General features: G+C 35.8%; 1 protein-coding gene across 1 annotated transcript in view; it reads left to right on the plus strand.

Moving 5' to 3' along the window:
* The window catches only part of LOC145686429 (phenazine biosynthesis-like domain-containing protein), a 50,789-nt gene that overhangs the window by 10,298 nt on the left and 19,561 nt on the right, over positions 1 to 20,930 (plus strand). The window contains exon 2 of the mRNA XM_081759726.1: positions 19,151 to 19,238. Coding sequence (XP_081615852.1) covers positions 19,155 to 19,238 — 84 coding nt within the window. The 5' untranslated portion in view covers positions 19,151 to 19,154. The remainder of the gene's footprint in view (positions 1 to 19,150; positions 19,239 to 20,930) is intronic.

The raw sequence follows: 20,930 nt of genomic DNA on the forward strand, positions 1-20,930 counted from the left end.
TATTTTTGTGATTTCATTTCTTTTTAAGGCCACTCGTACTTGGCTCTTTTACAGGAATGTTTTTTGTTGGATATCACTTCTTTTTGTAGGCTAATTTCGAGGATAACATTTTCTTTTGGTATCAAACTCAATAACTTGTAACTTGCGTCTTACTTTTCATGTACAAGGGAATTATATCAATATTTTGTAAAGAAAAAATAATACTACTAATTGTAAAAAAAGAATGCCTGTGCCATACACAGTGTGTAGAAGTTTTTATACCCTTCAATATCCTTATAGAACATATTTAGTATTGTACACTACCAAGACTACTAATAAAAGTAATGCCATTTTTATAATTACTACTGGCTCTACTACTACTACTACAAGCATTCAATAATAATACTACAGGAAATAAAAACAACAAAAATAACAATTACTAGTACTATAAAAAAACTACTGCTACACTGGGCAATTGTTTTTAGAGGACTTGAGTTTTGAGGAGGGAAGAGATTATTAGTTTTGGGGGGGAGTGCGCCATCAGCTTTGGGGGGGATGGGCACCCCTGTCCATCATGTTCACATTTTCGCACTTGGGTAGTGAATAGTCTCATCGAGTTTTAGCTTCTCATAAACCTTACCACAGCAAAATCACCAGCTTAAAAAACCATCATCTAGTTCGTGATCGTCTGGAATGTTGTCTTCTGGAGTATTGTCTTTCTCCTCTTCCGACAATACAAGGAGGTTGAGTTTCGTTGTGATTTGATGAAAATGTATCATTTTCAGAAAACAAACCAAAACTCTTACCAGAAACATCTATTCGTACTCTCTTCTTCCCTTGTTTAATTTTTTCATCTTCTCTCATGCTCTTGAGAAGATCCATAAGGGAACGGTTTACAGTCTGAGATGTCTTTTGCTGTTCTGTTTCTTCTCTTTCATTGTTTCTTTTTGGCAGCATCCTCAATATTTGGTCTCAACAAAGGGGAAAAATTCCACACTTTTCAAATCCAGCCCTGATATTTTCCTCCTTCAATTTGTCACACTTTTTTTTTTTTCTTCAGAAGGCTTGGAAATTTGTTCTTAGAGATGGTTGATTCATTCCTATCAGGTCCTTTTTTCCGCTTCTGAAGAATTTTCCACTCCTCAAGAAGTGTTTCTATTCACCCCTCTAATTAAAAATCATAACAATAACCCAGTAAGTTAAGTTTTGATTAGAAATAATTTACAAAAGGAAAACTTTTACTATGAACGTCAGTAAATGAAACAACAAACTACAAAATAGGCATATGAAAATGCCATACTTACCAACAAAGTTTGAGTAACGCTAAAATATCGTGTAAGATTTCAGTAACACATTAATGCTACTGTCGTCTACCTCAGTGTTCCCAACTCAGGAAAACATTTTGTCTCTGCCCTGAACACTTTAGCCGTATAAGACTATGTTTAAAAAATTCAGTTTTCTTGATTAATTTATCGTCCGGATGAATCCAAAACTAATCTGGGAGTTTTGTTTCTATTCACCTCCATGTTTCTATTCACCCCATTTCAGTGTTGGGTAAGTTACTTGTAAAATTGTAACGCGTTACAAGTTACTTTACTTTCTCTTAAAATGTAACGCGTTACTAACGCGTTACTTGCCCCAAAAAGTAACTGTTACTTTACTTGGAAAGTAACGCGTTACTAACGCGTTACTTTTAGGTCCGAAAGTTTGAATATGTCAAAAAAATCTTATTACTTCAAGTTTCCGTACTACTATTACTACCGCTATTATTATTATTATTATTATTATTATTATTATTATTATTATTATTATTATTATTATTATTATTATTATTATTATTATTATTATTGCACTTTCCGAATCGCTTTGTGTAAATGCAAGGACAAATTTTTACTTGACAGCTATATGAACATTTTCATATAATGCAACAATGACTAAAATGCCATACTGCATTACTCTTAGCGATGGGCACGACCGAGTTCGAGCGAGTTTTCTTTGAAACTCGATTCGACAAGATATCTTTGAGCTCCACCCGAGAACTCGGCTCGAAAAATATCCTCCAAGTCGACTCGAATTCGGGTCGAGTTTCGAGTCGATTTGAGCCAAATCCGGTGTGTAGTTTCGAGTACTCTCTTCAAGTATTTTACATATGCAATATAATTATTATCAATGATACTACTACTACTACAACTTATATTATTATTATTATTATTATTATTATTATTATTATTATTATTATTATTATTATTATTATTATTATTATTATTATTATTATTATAACAACACTGTGTATAAACATGAAAAATAGGCGGTTTGTATTTAAATACTAAAAAAAGTAGTTGATTGCCAACCACGGTAGTCGTGAAGTCTATGATTCAAGGACATTGTTCACGAGCTTCTGAATTTGGATTTAGGGTTTAGGTTGAGTATTCGGGTCGAGCCAAACATTGTTAAAAGTTATAGGGCACTGGCCAAATATCTTCAAAACTGCTCGGACCGGATTTAGAATTGTCAACGACTCGAGCAGCTCGGCTCACAGCGCATTCACTATCGACCCGAACCGAGAAGCAGTGTTGGGTAAGTTACTTGTAAAAATGTAACGCGTTACAAGTTACTTTACTTTCTCTTAAAATGTAACGCGTTAGTAACGCGTTACTTGCTCCCAAAAAGTAACTGTTACTTTACTTCCAAAGTAACGCGTTACTAACGCGTTACTTTTAAGTCCGAAACTTTAAAAATGTGAAAAAAAAAATTGACTTCAATTTTCCATAATACTATTACTACCGCTATTATTATTATTATTATTATTATTATTATTATTATTATTATTGCACTTTCTGAATCGCTTTATGTAAATGCAAGGACAAATTTTTACTTGATATATGAACATTTTCATATAATGTAACATTGATAAAAAGCAATACTGCGTTACTCGTTCGTAGGGATGGACGCGAGCGAGTTTTCTTTGACACTCGATTCGACTAGAAAGAGACATCTTTGAGCTCGACCCGAGAACTCGACTCGAAAAATTTCCTCCAACTCGACTCGAATTGGAGTCGAGTTTCGAGTCGACTAGAGCCAAATCCGGTGTGTAGTTTCGAGTACATTCTTCAAGTGTATTACATAAACAGTATAATTATTATTAATGACACTACTACAACTTGTTATTATTATTATTATTATTATTATTATTAATAATAATAATAATAATAATAATAATAATAATTATTATTATTATTATTATTATTATTATTATTATTATTATTATTATTATAACAACACTGTATATAAAAAGAAAGATAGGAGGTTTGTATTTGAATACTAAAAAGCTAGTTGATTGCCAACATCGGTAGTCGTGAAGTCTTGGAGTCAAGGACATTGTTTACGAGCTTCTGAATTTGGGTTGAGGGTCTAGGTTGAGTATTCGGGCTCGAGCCGAACACTGTTAAAAGTTACAGGGCACTGGCCAAATATCTTCAAAACTGCTCGGCCCGGGTTTATAATTGTCAACGACACGAGCAGCTCGGCTCACAGCTCATTCACTATCGACCAGAACCGAGAAGTGAGCCGAGCCAACAGCTCAGTTGAGCCGAACCGAGCAAATGGCTCATCCCTACCAAGCCAGCTCGAGCCATCTTCTCAGTTGAGCCGAGCCGAGCTGAGCTTGTTATAAAAAATCTCTTGTGGTCTCGCTATCGAGACGAGACGAGATGCAAGCAGTGTCCCATCTCGTGAGCAACACTAAACGTATTCCATATTACTGTTTAGCTTACATTGCTCATGGCTTTCGTTTTCCAGTGCAATCAGGCCATGATTTCAAGACGACTTAAAACGAATGAGCCATTTATCAAACTCGATTGGACTCGAAACTCGACGCGAAAAACTGAATCGGCTCGGAACTCGACTCGAGGATATTACCCTTGACTTGACTCGAAACTCGACTTGACTCGTGCTCATCCCTATGCGTTAAAAAATTGTTGCTTATAATTATTCTGCTAAACTAATTATATAATAATAACAATGTTGTTATGTAAAATTAAAAATAAAGAATATAGAGAAACATTACACTACTCTATAATCAACGGGACTCTAGTATAAGCAAACTGATCTGAAAGAACTCCAATATTACATACCATCAGCAAACTATTGTCTAGTAATAAAGTAGGCCTGCTCATCAAAACAGTTTATTCATATTAACCCCTTACTGTAAATCGTTAATTATGGCACCCTAGTTGTTGATAAATATTTTCCGCCGGGCACTTCAGACACTTTACTTTTAAATTCTGTCCACCATCATCCTCAGCTCTTAAGAAAAAAGTATTCTTTCAAATGTTCGAACAGTAAAATATTTTCGTTCTCTATCTTTATAAAAACAACACCAATCAAAGTAAAATAGACTACCGGTATCATTGCACTCCTAGTTCATTCACTAAATGTATTGATTTGGAGCTGTCAAAATCTACGACAAAATGTTCCAGGTGCTTGCAATCAGTACACATGATTCGACTGAGGCTGTCCACATCTTCCAAAAACAACAAGTTGCACTATGATCTTATCTGTTTCTTTGTATGCCGGTGACTGACTGTCGGTCACCTACATCGTTCATGCTCCATTGCTCCATTCTGAGAAATTCGCTTACAGAAAAGAAACATTTGTTTCCGAAAAAAATATACATATATTGTAGTTACTCATCCGAAATGTAACGCGAGAAAAGTAACGCAAACCAGGTACGTTACTTAAATATTTGTAACGCGTTACCGTTACAGTTACTTTGGAAAAAATGTAACGCGTTACTAGGAAACGTTACTTAAAAAGTAACGCGTTACAAGTAACGCGTTACTTGCGTTACGTTACTTCCCAACACTGCCGAGAAGTGAGCCGAGCCACGGAGCCAACAGCTCACCCAACCGAGTCGGCTAGAGCCCTTGGCTCAGTTGAGCCGAACCGAGCAGATGGCTCATCCCAACCAAGCCAGCTCGAGCCGATGATTCACTCCAAGCAAGCCGGCTTGAGCCATCGGCTCAGTTAAGCCGAGCCGAGCTGAACTTGTTATAAAAAATCTCTTGGAATCCCACTATCGAGACGTGACGAGATGCGAGCAGTGTGCCCTCTCGTGAGCAACACTAAAAGTATTCCATGTTACTGCTTAGCTTACATTTCTCATGGCTTTCGCTTTCCAGTTTAATCAGGCCGTTATTTCAAAACGAGTTAAAACGAGCGAGCCATTAAAACTCGACTCGACTCGAAACTCGACGCCAAAAACAGTGAATCGGCTCGGAACTCGACTCGAGAATATTACCTTTGACTCGACTCGAAACTCAACTTGAATTCGAGTCGAGTTTTAGCTTGACTTGTGCCCATAACTATGCGTTAGAAAAAATGGTTGCTTATTATTATTCTGCTAAACTAATTATATAATAATAACAATGTTGTTGTGTAAAATTAAAAATACAAAACAGTGGCGTAGGGAAGGGGGGCGGAGGGGCCGGCCCCCCCCAAAGAGGTCCGACAATGTACTTTGGTACTTTGATGTTTGCAATGTTTTATATATTTTTATGTTTATATATTTTTTGTTTGTAATTTTTCTATATGTACCTATAACAGCACTTGCCCCCCCCAAACACACATCCTGGCTACGCTACTGATACAGAATATAGAGAAACATTACACTACAACTAATAAAATGAGAACACATGAACTGGGGATGAATCAAAACTTGCCAGTAACTCTAAAATCGATACATGCTTTTTAAATCTAATTGTTCCAAACTCTATATAAACGGGACTCTTAGATACGCAAAGTGATCTGAAAGAACTCCAATATTACATACCATCAACAAACTATTTTCTAGTAATGAAGTAGCCTGCTCATCAGAACACAGTTTATTCGTATTAACCCGTTATTGTATGTCGTTAATTATGACACCCTAGTTGTTGATAAATATTTCCCGCCGGGGCACCACTTTACTTTTAAATCCTGTCGACCATCATCTTCAGCTTTTAAGAAAATAATTCTTTCAAATGTTCGAACGATAAAATATTTTCGTTCTCCATTTTTATAAATACAACACCAATCAAAGTAAAATAGACTAACGGTACCATTGTACTCGTAATTCACTCACTGAATGTATGGATTTGGAGCTGTCAAAATCTACGACAAAATGTTCCAGGTGCTTGCAATCAGTACACATGATTCGACTGAGGCTGTCCACATCTTCCAAAAACAACAAGTTGCACTATGATCTTATCTGTTTCTTTGTATGCCGGTGACTGACTGTCGGTCACCTACATCGTTCATGCTCCATTGCTCCATTCTGAGAAATTCGCTTACAGAAAAGAAACATTTGTTTCCGAAAAAAATATACATATATTGTAGTTACTCATCCGAAATGTAACGCGAGAAAAGTAACGCAAACCAGGTACGTTACTTAAATATTTGTAACGCGTTACCGTTACAGTTACTTTGGAAAAAATGTAACGCGTTACTAGGAAACGTTACTTAAAAAGTAACGCGTTACAAGTAACGCGTTACAAGTAACGCGTTACTTGCGTTACGTTACTTCCCAAGACTGCCCCATTTGACGGTATTGCACTGCACATACATGCGCTTATGACGCTCTGTGGATGTCCCATGTTCCCTCTATCCTTACGCAAGTTCACGGTGTATCTGAATTGCCAAAAGCAGGTAGTATGTTGGATATACCAACACCAACAACTGACCTTCGCCTTATTTCCACTCTCATTCAAGTCACAGTGTGAGGACCAATTTAACACAGACCTCCACGAAAAGTGACAGAACTTTCTTGGTTACCTTTATAGTTATGCACAAAAGTGGGTCCCGTTTGGTCCCAGGCAGTAGTTCTTGATTAAGCATAATAAAAACTACCTTGAATGTAATTTATGGAGAAATAATAATAATAATAATAATAATAATAATAATAATAATAATAATAATAATAATAATAATAATAATAATAATAATAATAATAATAATAATAAGCTAAAATAGTGTTTTTAGTTTTCCAGAAGGAAACCAAAACTTTCCTTTTTTCAGGCCTCAAAAACACTAGCAGCAACACATTTTTTTCTTTGTTCATTGTAGCTGTCCCCCTAAAAAACGACGCCCCCCTACATAAACCTGCTGGCTACACCCCTGACATCCCTGCAACTCATTTACGAATAGTAATAATTATAAAAATTCCCTAACGTTACAGCCCCGAGTTGTGGTCTACCAAATGTTTTTTAACTGAGAGATGTGTGATCATCAACATGTCGATACCAACGCGATTTTTACTAGATTACTAGAGCTATCAGAATTGGTTTAGAGTTGATTTCAGATTTGCCTCGGGATAAGATTCTTCACTACATATGAGTTCCACGTTTTTTCCTAGTATATTAGTAGACAATCGATTAAAATATATTTAATTCTCAAACTCAGGTGACCAATTGTCCCCCTTGCTTTCCCAATGACGCCCTTGTGTGTTTGGGTTATAAAGGATGAGAACAGTCACCACTGAGCAATAGCGTACGCACGAATTTATTTCGGAGGATACAGACTTAATATAAGGGTATTTTATATTAAAATTCCTAAAATTGCCCCTAAAATTAGGCTAAATTTACACAAAAGTCGAAATTTCGGGGGGTCCGGACCCCCAGGACCCACCCCCTGCATACGTCCCTGGCACTGGGGTTTCCAGAACCAAGCCACTCAGAAGAGTGTGTACAGAGCCCTCGAAAGAAAATCTTAAATACCAGTAGCGACCGGTGGATTGTGGTTTTGGGTGTTGCAGTACGAACGATAAGAGACAGAAGATATAAAGTTGAATCATTGACTAATCAGCATAACTTTAGATGCAAATGCTATGTGACATGTTAAATTAAATTAAATTCTGTTTTTAAAAAATAAAAAAATACAGAACATTTTATCTGATTAATCACCTTATTTAATTAGTAAGTTCATTATCCTCTCTTTGATGGGAGCAAATCTGTCTAATACATGCTGGTTGAACTCTGTTATTCTTATTGTCAGGTCTTTTTCGATGGAAAGCATAACCAATGGTGATAACCTTTCTTGGGACATTCAATTCCTTGAAAGTGTCAATTCTTTCTCATGTGGGAAAAAAAAAACTACTCGTCTTTTGCTGACGCCATAGGTACAGTTAATATTAATTTTAAAAGCTTTGTAGATTCACTAAACATTTTTCTAGATTATTGCGAACGATTCATTCTAGCAAACTCAGTCCCTGACAGTGATCCGAATTCCTCTTCAGCGTAGGGGTGTTCGATAAGGCTGAGGATCTATCGAACTTCGGGACTGAAAATTTATCGAGTTGTCATCGGTTACTCGAAACCTTTCGAGTATTTGAAATTATCGAAGTTTCGGGTATTATCGAAATTTCGAGTATTATCGAAGTTTCGGGTATTATCGAAATTTCGAGTATTATCGAAGTTTCGGGTATTATCAACATTTCGAGTATTATCGAAGTTTCGGGTATTATCGAAATTTCGAGTATTATCGAAGTTTCGGGTAATATCGGAATTTCGAGTATTATCGAAGTTTCGGGTATTATCGAAATTTCGAGTATTATCGAAGTTTCGGGTATTATCGAAATTTCGAGTATTATTGAAATTTCGGGTATTATCAAAAGTAGTGATGGACAGTTCGGTTCCTTCACCTCTCCAATGATTCTTCTTGCAGGCAAACTAATCAAACAACATTTTTTATCTGATAAGTTATTGCAAAGTTGTATTTGTGAGGAGAAAGAAAAGCGTGCAGAAAGGGATTGCTTTTTCGTCCCCTCCCCCCACACAGAAAGCGTTCATTTTTTCCCCTCAATTTTATCTCTTGTTTGTTATTTGCTAACAGCTAGTGTATTAGTGTTGCCAGAGATATGGTCTTAAACGTACAAATACGGTAATTTGCTCTTCATACGATATAGTATACGCCTAACGCCTCAACCATATTAATCACGCACGGTGTTGCTAAAATGTTATAGCAAAATTTTATTTTTAAGCCAAATGTGTTATCTTCTGTCGTGTTTGCTTTCTCTTAATGGCCACTAGTTCACACATTGCCGCAATCAGATATAATGATGCTTTGGGCGCAAACTCCCCCTTTAACCTTTCAGTAAAATAAATGTTAGTCAAATCAGTGGTGATTTCAGGGGTTGTTCAGGAGGAATATTTCCCCACAAACATATCTCTGATCATGTTCACCGTGGTTTACCAGTATTTTTGCTACTTTCACCCTCCGTGTATTCAAAATCTCCCGGGGTAGGATTACCATAATTTCTGGATATTTTTAAGAATGATGTGTGTGTTTATTGAGAAGTTAAGAAAAGTCTAATCTTAACTTCCTAAAATGCTTATGTTCATTTTCTATACTTAAAATATATTTTTTATATTATTGTCTTGATTATTTTCCTGAGTAAAGTATTCTTGCGAAGAACACCTTATCGTTATTGATTTTTTCATAAATATCAGCACAAGACAGAATTGCAAGCCAAGCACTTGACCAAAGACAGCGAAATTTCCCAGTCTTCCATTTTCCCTAAAATTTCGGGCATTAGTTAATCCCAGACAATTTACCGGATCGGGCTTGAATTTAGGACGTATGATAAGACTACGCGGGGAAAACCTTGAAATCATCACTAAGTTTAATGAAGGTGAAAAACGGAAATAAATCTATTTCCTCGACAGTGAATATACAGTGTAGCATATGTTCTATACAGTTGGTTTGTATATACATTATGATGAATCCACATACTAGCGGATCCAGAAGCGTCGTTTGGTGGAGGCAGATTGCTTCCTGGACGAATAATGTAGGTTTTAAAAACGTAAGAGTTTTGCATCAATTTAGAATAACTAGGTGCATTATTTTATATAGAGTGTTTCAAAACAACACCGCCAACGTTTGGGTTGCCACATTACCTAATTTTAGCGGATACCACCAGATTTTCAGGTCTTATATTCGTCCCCCGCTTAATCATCTCTTAATCACGAAAAACCACCCGCTTTTTTGGATTGGAGAAAAATCTAAGACGACTTTGTTGATAAAGTGTTGTTATATTCAACGTAAACCGCTACATTTCTGTGTCAATCTCAGTCGCTAATAGACAGATGACAGAAACAAGATGAACGCAAAAACTGTCAAATTATTACTACTGGTTTTGTACAATATGAAAGACGTATCATGCGTAGAATTTTATGATAAGATTTTATGCCATCGAGATTTTTTAAAGGAAGTTAAAGGGAATGAAAAATGTAAAAAAATTGGCATAACCATACACATTTTGGTTCAACCCATGAATACTAATGATCTCATGGGTGCGTATTTCTTTGATAACATTCTGTCCAGTTCAACTGAACACGTCTATGTTGTTACGTAATCTATATGTTCAACTAGTCTTTATATATTCAGAAATGATTGCAAATTGAACCTACGGATTCTTAGCATATTGTTTAGATTAGATTCATTATTAGTATTGTTTCTTTTAAAAATGTTTATACTGTATTTCATATATTGTGAAACTATGGTATTTTCGTATGTTAGTATGACTTCAAGTAGAAATCTTTGAAAATGATAAGAAATTTTATAAGAGATGGACCAAGACTCCTAAATATGTTTTAGCTTTCTTACGATAAAAGTTTAGAAATTATTTTGTATTCCTTAGAGAGAAAACCGTATGAACAACATCTGCCATATATCGCTTGCTTTTTTTTTTTTTTAAACTTGTCTTACAAAAATCCTTATTAGAGATATTTTACTGTAATACTTATTTAATACTTACTTTACAATTTGAGACTCACATTTGTTGAACTTAATAAAACATTAAAGGCAAAAACCAAATTTTCTTTACTTTAGTTTTGTTAGAATAGTACATTGGAAGTGTCACTTAACAAAGAAAACACTAAAAAATGGTCAGAAGGATCGTCAGTATTTCTAATACACAAATTCACATCAGTACTTACGGTTTAGAATTCCCCGCTTTTCTAATTTCAAAATATGGCATCCCTATCCTGAGACCAAGATAAAACAAAAAGTATAGACCAACCTGGGTGCACAAATGCTTCCTTTTGGAGTTATAGGCTGCCGAAAACATGAATAAATGAACTTTATATGTTCATAGCTCCAATACTATAGGATCTACCGTAGTCCGGTCAAGATTTTATTTAGGAACTAGTATGTGCCCTATCCAAATATCCAAGTTTCAGAATGATCCAAATATCCCACATGATCTTTTTGCTGACATTTTCACTATAGTAACTTAAACACACTTTCCAGCACCGTTTCAGCTTGAATTAGCAGTATAACCTTGTTTCCCATAGAAAAATATGATTACAACGAAGTGCAATGTGATCGCAATCGATTTCAAAGACATTGGTTTCTTGTTTCGGAAAAGAAAGAAACAGTGATAAGTAGTCTATTGTATGCAGGACACGACAGGAGAGATAGGGTCTAATATTTCTTTCAACAACTGCAAAGCAAGTAACTGCACGACCATCTTTCTTTCAAAGTCTGTTTGCAATAATATACGAAGCAGCTGAAAGAACTCTTGAGGAAATAATGTTTTCTATTTTTTCCTTAAGAAGTGATCGGAAGTTATTTTAGTTTGATATGGAAATTGAATTAGAGCCATCGAAATGTAAGTCAGAGGATGTGTGTTTTTCTCCCCTTTCCCATTCATCCCTATTGTCCCTCCCTGGTTCGATCGCCGACCAAGTAAGTTTGTGGTGGACAACATCGTGTCCGTGTGTTTTCTCGGCGTACTCCCGTTTCCTTCCACATTCCCATTCCACCAATTATTCCATCATCATTCACTTGCCTTAATCATACTTCTCCCTTAGCCTAACAGACATAATAGTAGGTCATTAAACTGGAAGATTTCACTTCATTTCATTTTCCTTTAGTCTTCGTTCTGTCATATGCAAAGTTCTCCCTTGTGCATAGCACCATGCCATGAGGGCATGTAGGGAGTGTGCCCTCAGTCGTAGATGAGTGTGGTGTTGTCGGCACCACGCTTCGACCGCATCCCCCTCCCAGGTACGCATTGAATCTGAGGTTGGTAATGCCCAGAGCCGCACGGCATCTTATGCACAAAATCAAATATCGTAAAGTAACCAAGAGCAACAGATACCTGACATATGCATTTAGACCAATCCTCTTTAAAATCGGACAATTCATTCGAAAGTTATCGTAGCTTTCACACGCCTACGCCCAAAGTAAGAACAAATACTTCAATTCGGGAAAAATCCCCTTGTAGTATGGCAACCAAAACAATAGGGGTCTGGTGAAAGCAAATGAGAGCATTTTAAAATGAGTTCCATCAAAATCGGACATCCGTTCGAAAGTTATCGTCGGATGCCATATGCAAACAGACAGATAGCATGGCCTGTAATAGGGAGCTTCGCACCCAAAATTCTCATGGTTTGTTTCACGACAATCTCAAATATTCGAAGGCATTCGAGCGCCGGAGAGTAAATTTTCGAAACGGAAGTTTGATAAGTCTTCAGCCTTATTGACTTTCCTTACCTCTACCTGTATCAGTAGCTATCTCTATACAGAACTTTAAATTAAACCCTCGAAATCATATTAAAATTATTTTTCTGCCTGCCCCGTTATTTGCGCAATCGGCAAAGTTACTATTAGTAGACTAATGGTGTCTTGGATTCCAATTTCATTCAGGTGATGCATATTTTCTCTACCTCTTTCCCTCTTCTGACAGACTGCTTAAACCTTATACAGATCTGTGGGGAAAAAACTTTTCCTTCACTTCATTGCTAAGGAGAGAAGTTTTAAAATAAACACTCTGCATATATGTAATACATATTATATACAACTATGATAACCTCGAATTCATTGTTTCTTCCGAACACTCCGATAATCCCGAACTTTTCAAAATATTCAAGCGACTCGACAAATGCGATCATATTGATATATTTCTGTATTTGCTGCTTTCAAACAATTCGAGACTCTCGAAGAGTTTGAGTGTCTCGAAGTTGTCTAATGTTTTTTACATTTCGAGTGCCTCGAACACTTCGAGAGTCCCGAACATTTCAGGAGTGTCGAACATTTCGGGAGTCTCGATCATTTCGGGAGTCTCGATCATTTCGGGAGTCTCGAACATTTCGGGAGTCCCGAACATTTCGAGAGTCTCGATCATTTCGAGAGTCTCGAAAGTTCGATAAAATTAAAATTCTTTATCGATGAAACGGTTTTGAAATTTTATCGAATTGTTATCGATTACTCGATTATCGGAACAGCCCTACTTCAGCGTTGACTGAAGAGAGTTCGTAGCAGAGATTAGTGTTATAAAAAATGTACACTGAACACACTTTATTCACAGTTTATCCAGGAAAATTTAAAATAAACTGAGAAAATGTATCTGGTGCAAATAACACTACTGCCATAAGATATCCTGTAAATTTAAACTGGATTTTTTTTTTCGAACACTCTCCTGAATTGCCCTTTGCTTGTTTTGTCTAAGCCTTAATTGCAAATTTTTCCTCAGTTGAAATCTGGTCAATGTTTTTTGTAAGTTACCTACAGAGTTAATGGTATACAAGTCATTCAGAATTTGTAGGTTATTTACAGAATTAAAGCACACACAATAAAATTAAACCTAATAATTAAAAACCAAACCATAGCTGATACAAAAGAGGTACTGGTATATGAATTCCGAATGTCACATATTCATACATCAACACACACACATGTGCGTAAAAGAAAAAAACTACATTCCAAATCATCCGTCGTGGTTGTTACGCAATGCACGATGAACACAATATACTTCCACATGAGGCGAAACAACGCTTACCAAAGTGATATGTTCTGGAAAGGAAACCTCGAAACCCGCCAGATGAAGGATCTGCATGTAACAGAAGCCAAAAAACAAAGAACTTAAAAACAAACAGCACTGCCAGTTCTACACCCAGAAATGTTAACTGGGAGGGATCCAAAGTATTTGATGGAGGTCCAATACGTCTACATAATATGGAACCTGTCTTATACTGCACCCGAAAATACGATAAGTAATTCTTACTTACTGTCACCTATATTTTTAGAAAAAATGATAGAACGATTATTTTTATAAGAAAAGAAAGAGTACATGATGAGGCGTAAAATAAAATATTTAGCCTACATCAATCGTTTCTCTGTTAAACAAGTATAATTCGTTAAGAAAGTCTACAAATGTTAGTCAAGTTTCGAAATTTTGTGGAGGTCCGGACCCCGTGGACCCTCCCTTGTGGCTACGCCCCTGAGCATTGCTAACTAGTCACAAATTCAATGTGGAGTTCCCCATCATACAGTTTTATGTGGAAATTATCAAGAGTATAAAATATACTTATTTTATAAAAGAAATATGTTTATACTAAAATACTATCCACAGAGGGGGGGAGGGGAGCGATTCTACATACTGACTTATTAATATTTGATTCACAAATTACTGTAGAAGAAGCCCTCATTATCAATATAAGCTAAGAATTTACTTGTAAATGCGGCTCTACTTTCATTTGTTTTCTCCTCTACTAAATATTTTCTTTCTTATTTTGTAATTCTGCAATCACTTTTTTAAATTGTCATTATATTGATTTGCTTTAGTATGGTTCCGTAATTTAAAAATATGAATGCATAAAAACAAATTCCATTTGTTTTTTGTTAGTGAAAGAAAATTCAGAAATCTTATTTAGCGCGAAAAACCTTCTCGTTCACTGGAAACCGTACTGTGTTGCAGAAGCACTGCAACGACAAGTCTCTTTAACTTCTGAGATAGGGGAAAGGAGACTTAACATTTGCTCCAATTGCCGCGCTGAAGGAATCTGGTCGTTGTATGCTCGCTGCAACACAATATAAATTAGATACTCTGTGACGGCTTATTTTTCGCTTTTAAAAACGGATTAATGGAACGGACAGTTACAGAAGTAAAAAAAAAAAAAAAAAAAAGTTATTTAAAGTGTATATATGCGAGTATTAAAAAGTATTTTTTTCTGTTCTTCACTGCTATTGATAATTTTTTTTTAATACTTTGGTCGTTGCGCAACGCTGCAACACTAATATTAGCCGCCACTGTTAAATACGCCACTGACCATAGCACTCATTATTCCGAACATAAGGAATCGCACAGCCAGCAGTTTCGAAGACTTCCGACCTCTTGCCAACTCATTTCGTATATCTGTGTATATTAGTGTATATCTGGGAATTCTGGGACCATCTTTAGTCCATGCACTTCTTCTCCATAGGTCCATATGGACTTTTTTCTTATTTTGATGTGAGGAATTCTCTCTAAGGTTTTTCCGTATAGTTCATGAACACTGTACTTAAGAAGACATAAATTATTTTATTTACCGATTTCAGAAAAAGGAGGAGATTTTCAATTCGACTCGTTTAGATATATATCAACGGTTGAATTAAAAATCCTTCTTTTTCTGAAATGGGTTAATAAAATAATTTATTTTTATTACCTAATGTTACATTACCTTGATACAGGAAGTTCAGACACTGTGGACTCGGTAGAGTAAAGTGGACCTTGACTTTTTTCTCTGGTGGATTTTATTGCAGTGAGTTGGCAACTCTATCTGACGGTATCTACGAATCGGATGTGCAACCACAAGTAAAAATTTTCAGTGAGGAGGTTATTAAGTGCAAGTCAGGTCATGTCAATTCATGTCTCTAGGGCTGATAACTGTCCAGTATTTTACCGGACAGTTCGTTCTTAAACTCCTTGTCCGATATCCGGTACCTCACAATCGGATGTTAAATGTCCGGTAACTTTTCCTCTTACTAGTCCTATCTCTGTTCTATTCAGACTATCTTAAGAGTTTCGAAAGGAATCGTGTATCGATGAACATGGTTAAAGCAGAGCTTATAATTCACTTTGATACCGGCCTGTCGTGCGTGGAAGTTGCTGAAGAGTTGAAGACAGGAAAATTTACTAAGCTTATCAAAACTTCTAACGGTCAACAAAAATACTTTTTCAAGAGCGCAGCTAGCATTGTTTCATCCCCGGCTACATCTTCCAATTAAATAGTGCATCCAGATTCAGTAAAAGTATGTAGGCTTTATGCAGGATTGCCAACCGTCCCGATTCTGTCGGGACTGTACCGATTTCTGACTGATTTGTCCCACGTCCCGACTGAACACTCGTCGGGACGCATGTTGACCCGATTTATCGATTTTCTAAGTTATTATTTAACTGGGCTATTTTTACAAAGGAATTACTTATTCTTTTACACGCACAGTTTTATGTATCGAGTCAATTTAACAAATTTATGTTTTAATTCGATTCATGAAAAAAAATAGCAGCTAGTTTTTAATTTAGGGTCTATAACTATTCCCAAAGGGAATAGCCAAGGAAAAGACTTGTTTAGTTAATAGCCTGTTTCAGTCATTCTTTAAAGGAACTAATTTGTTTGTGATAAAAACCAAACATTCTATATACTGTAGATTTCTTTTTAAACTTCGTTTGTGTTAAATAAATCACAATTGCTTTGATTTGAATTTGTTGTATGATGATAGCGAAAGAATAAGACTTGATTTTAGTAATACTTCTTGTCAGTAAATTCTTAACAATGTTATGCACTGATTTATGGTTTAAAAAAAAAACTATATAATTTTCCCTTCTAAACTTTGTTTATATTCAATAAATGCAGTTTTGGTTTGAATTTGTTCATAGGTCTATATTGCTTATACCTAGTGATGAGCAGTAGGTGGGAAAATTAAAAAAAAAAAAAATGAGGTACCGCATTCATTTAGTATGGTCGTCTCCTGGGGGAATGGGGGCTCCAACACCGATTGTCCCGTCCCGATTTTTCCTTAAGGAAAGGTGACAACCCTGGCTTTATGGGACATTACCAGCCACGACAAAGTTGGTAGGACCTATTTTTCAAGTATATCTTGTACACTCCATATATATTGCCAATTATATTTGCTCTTCTGCTTTAAATACGATGTGTTGTTAATGGTGGAGGGTACAGAAATTACATATGCCGACTCACCCAAAACTGGAATAAGTAAACTTAACACATACTTCAAAAATAACTAAAATCATGAAATTCGAACTCCGAGTCGCTCAATTTTGTGTGAAGCAACCTCTTTCGGGTTGTTCACATTTTTGACGAGCGATTATGTTACAATCTTACGAGTATATGGGGCGTGTTGAAAAAAAAAAAAAAAAAAAACGGTGAATAATTTTATTAGAAACAAAGTAATAATCTTATATGGAATTTGTTTTAATCTCCTTTAAAGTACTGTCCTTGGCTAACAATGCACTTAATCCCAACGTTGAATCCATGATTGGAAGTATTTCTGGAAGGACGTTCAGCTGCTCAGTCGTGACTCTCTCAATGTCAGGAATGGTGTCAAAACGTTTTCTTTTAAGCATGATTTTAATTTTTGGAAAGAGCCGGAAGTCGCATAGTGTTATATCTGGAGAGCACAGCGAATATGAACGGACCGAAATATTTTTTCGGCCAAAAACTCATGCATCAAAAGCAAGGTGCGACACGGGGCGTTTTCGTGGTGCAGAAGAAAGACATTTGCCTATTTAATCTGGCGTTAAAATGCTTTTCATGAACCCATACGAGATGTATAGTTCTTCGGAAAGCTATCGAATAGTCATTCGCCTTTATGAACAAATCATTTGTGCCACTTTTTGCACGTTTTCATCTGCTTTTGATGTCGAAGAACGTCTCCATCGTTTCTTGTTTCCAACCGACTCCTTGCCGCTTTTGAATCGCTCATACCACTTGTAAACAGTCTTCAATGCCACCGCTTCCTCGACATGCACTGATTTTTGACATTTTGTGAGCTTCTTTGGCATTTTTTTTTTTTCAGCTTAGAACAAAACTTAATGTTGGAACGGATCAGACACTCTTAATACGTCCTCACTCTTTTGTCTTTGGAAGCCAATTAACATATCATAACCCGTTCAAACTCAACATTGTGTGCACCAAAGGTTTAAGCTACCGGACTTACTAGTTGAAGTGGATACAACAACGATAGATACTGTGCAACTACATACACAGTACTTTTTGATCACGTCTTGTACGTACTCCAGAAGGGTGTCCGGTATTTGTATTTTCAATAGTTGGCAACCTTACGTCTCTGGAAGATTTTGGAATTTTCCAGAGGTTGACAGTTTTTATCCTTTACTTGGTTCGTGTAGATGTATACAGTATATCAAGAAGAATGTATTGATGTATGTTAAATTGATTTGATGTGACGTTACAGTGAATATCATACAAAGTATCCAACAAAAATGTGCAATCATCGATGGTAGCTAAAGTGAATTATTATATGTTCGCTAGAATGCAGCAGGGTCCTTTCTGACCGATCCCTCAGCAGTGCTTCCTTACCAGCATTTTAGTGAATTTGTGACTGTCAGAATTTAGAATTTAAACCTTGGATACACACATGTAGTGGTGAACTTGCCACTTGCTAGCTACAACCCGCAGCTATTTGGACAAGACATTCATTATAGTTGTGAAACATTACTGCAGTGAAGAAGTCACAACTATTGGGCCATGGATTTAAATGTGAAGGACGTTTTAAATGTATTTAATAGTAACCAACAAGCTACAGAATATTTATATAGAATACAAAAAGAAACGTATAATATGCTTGCAGTCAATTTTGTTGTCAAGGCGCTACTTCATTTCAAAAACAAGTGACAACCAAAACAGCGAATTCACAGTATATATATTTCAAGTCTGTAAACTTTCAAGATCGGTCATCACAAAGCCACAGTATACAGTCATCACAGAACAATATTTGCTTTCCGTAACAAGAATAATCTCAGAGCTAAGAACAATCGTCCTATTACTCATTGTAGTTTGACTCAACTCTTTGACAAGCGTACTTAAAATCACAGAAGAAATTGCAGTCACAGACAGAAGTAACCCAAGGGTCCATTTTGCCGTACCGTTTTCAATATCAGCACTTTCCGATATAATAGAGAATAAATTAAAAATGAATGTTACGTAAGTGAAATTACTGTGTTGAAACACGGTACAAACAAACAAAAATAGTTTTATTACAGAAATGTTCAATAGAGTTGAGTAGGTAGTAATTTGTATTGAAAAATAAGAATGTGGTCTATAGGGTCACATTACTCTTGCTTTCTCTGATTTAAAAGGCAATCGTTTTATTTAATATGTTTTTATTTAATTTACAGGAACATGGCTTTAACTATTTACACAGTAGATGCTTTCTCCAAAGCTCCATTTGCTGGAAACCAAGCTGCTGTCTGTTTGCTTGAAGAAGTAAGTAAAAGGCATTTATTATTCATTTATTTCCTTGTTTTCCTAAGTATCAATAAAAGTAACATTAACATTAAAAGTATCAATAAAAAAACAGGTATTCATTTATTTTTTAGCCGCACAGGTTTTGTTGTAGCGGCCATTTTGTATAGGCACCTGAGCGTATTTTGCACTTTTCAGAACATTCCGTTAAACGCTGTAACTTCTTAGGTTTTAAATATAATGAGTTCAAACCAAAACCATATTAAAGATAATGAAATGAACAACATCTTGTGTTCTCTGCACATTGAGGCGTACTTTAGAACGTCGAAAAAAGAAGCTCTGAACATTTAGTTTGGAAACCTAGAAATGGCCATTTTGGAATGTACATTTTGAAACGAAATAAATAAGAATCACCTTCAATTTTTTTGTCTACATAGAGATTAGATAGTAAACAATGTCCCAAACAAGTTTCTGATCTGAGAACCATATACTTGATTTTTTGTAAATTTATAAACATTGCGAATTTTCGAAAATCGAGTATTTTCACCATCAAATATCTCAGGGAGGATAGAAGTGAAAGTCCCAAATTTGCACAATACGACGATAGTTGTGCAGTAACAAGTGAGTAAAATTGCATCTCTCAGTAGACAAAAATTCGAAAGTCAGTCTAATTTATTTCGTTTCAAAATGTACATTTCAAAATTGCAGTTTCTAGGTTTCCAACCTCAATGTTCAAAACTTCTTTTCTCGACGTTCTGAAACATGTCTCAATGTGCACAGAACATAGAATATCGTTCATTTTTATCTTTCATATGGTTTTGGTTTGAACTCATTATCTTTAAAAACCAAAAAGTTACAGCATTTAACGGAATGCACTAAAAAGTTCAAAATACGCTCAGGTGCCTATACAAAATGGCCGCTACGACAAAACCTGCGCGGCTAAAAAATAAATGAATACCTGTTTTCAACTTCCTGAATGTGGTACAAACTTAGGTAAAAAATTAATAAAAAACTAAATTTTGTCAGCAACTATCATTGGTCGATTTCATTTGGATTGCCCTTATAACGAATTATGCCATACTGTAATATAATTAATGGTATTCTTTAGTTGCAATTAGGGCATTAAATTTGCCACAGTAGGCAAACCATCATATATTGTTAGAACCTAGATGGTCGCAACTTAGAACAAAGTGAAGGAATTTAAAAACAGAAAGAATCCATTTTAAATGTACAAAATCCTTGGCTAAGAAGAGCGATTGTGAGAATAAATAAGACTCCCTTTTCTCAAGGGTAAGCATGTGTGGGCAGTCCTCATCTTAATAATAGATTCCTACTGTTCATTCTACCTTCATACCGAAATTATATTTATTCACCAAATGTCATGGATCTGTCTCCCCTTACAGCAGGGTCCATGGGTTCGTGAATGGATGATCACTGGCACTAAAGGAGACCCCTTAACTTCAAAGAAATAGATTTCCCATCTATAAATAAGAAAAGAAATTACACTGCAAACTGTTCCTTTTGTAGAATATTTTAAAAACACAAAACTAATTCATCACGTCCTCCCTCCTGGTGGTCTGGTAATCTCTCTGCCGGATGGAATTCGATAGATCTGATAGTGTTATCGAGATCTTTATTAATTTTTATTCAAATATTTTAAAATGATTTTAAGGATACCATGGCGTCTCCTCGTGGCTCTCATGAGATCACATA

Source organism: Thermobia domestica, chromosome 5, assembly GCF_964235325.1.
Source record: "Thermobia domestica chromosome 5, izTheDome1.hap1.1, whole genome shotgun sequence".
NCBI lineage: Eukaryota > Metazoa > Arthropoda > Insecta > Zygentoma > Lepismatidae > Thermobia > Thermobia domestica.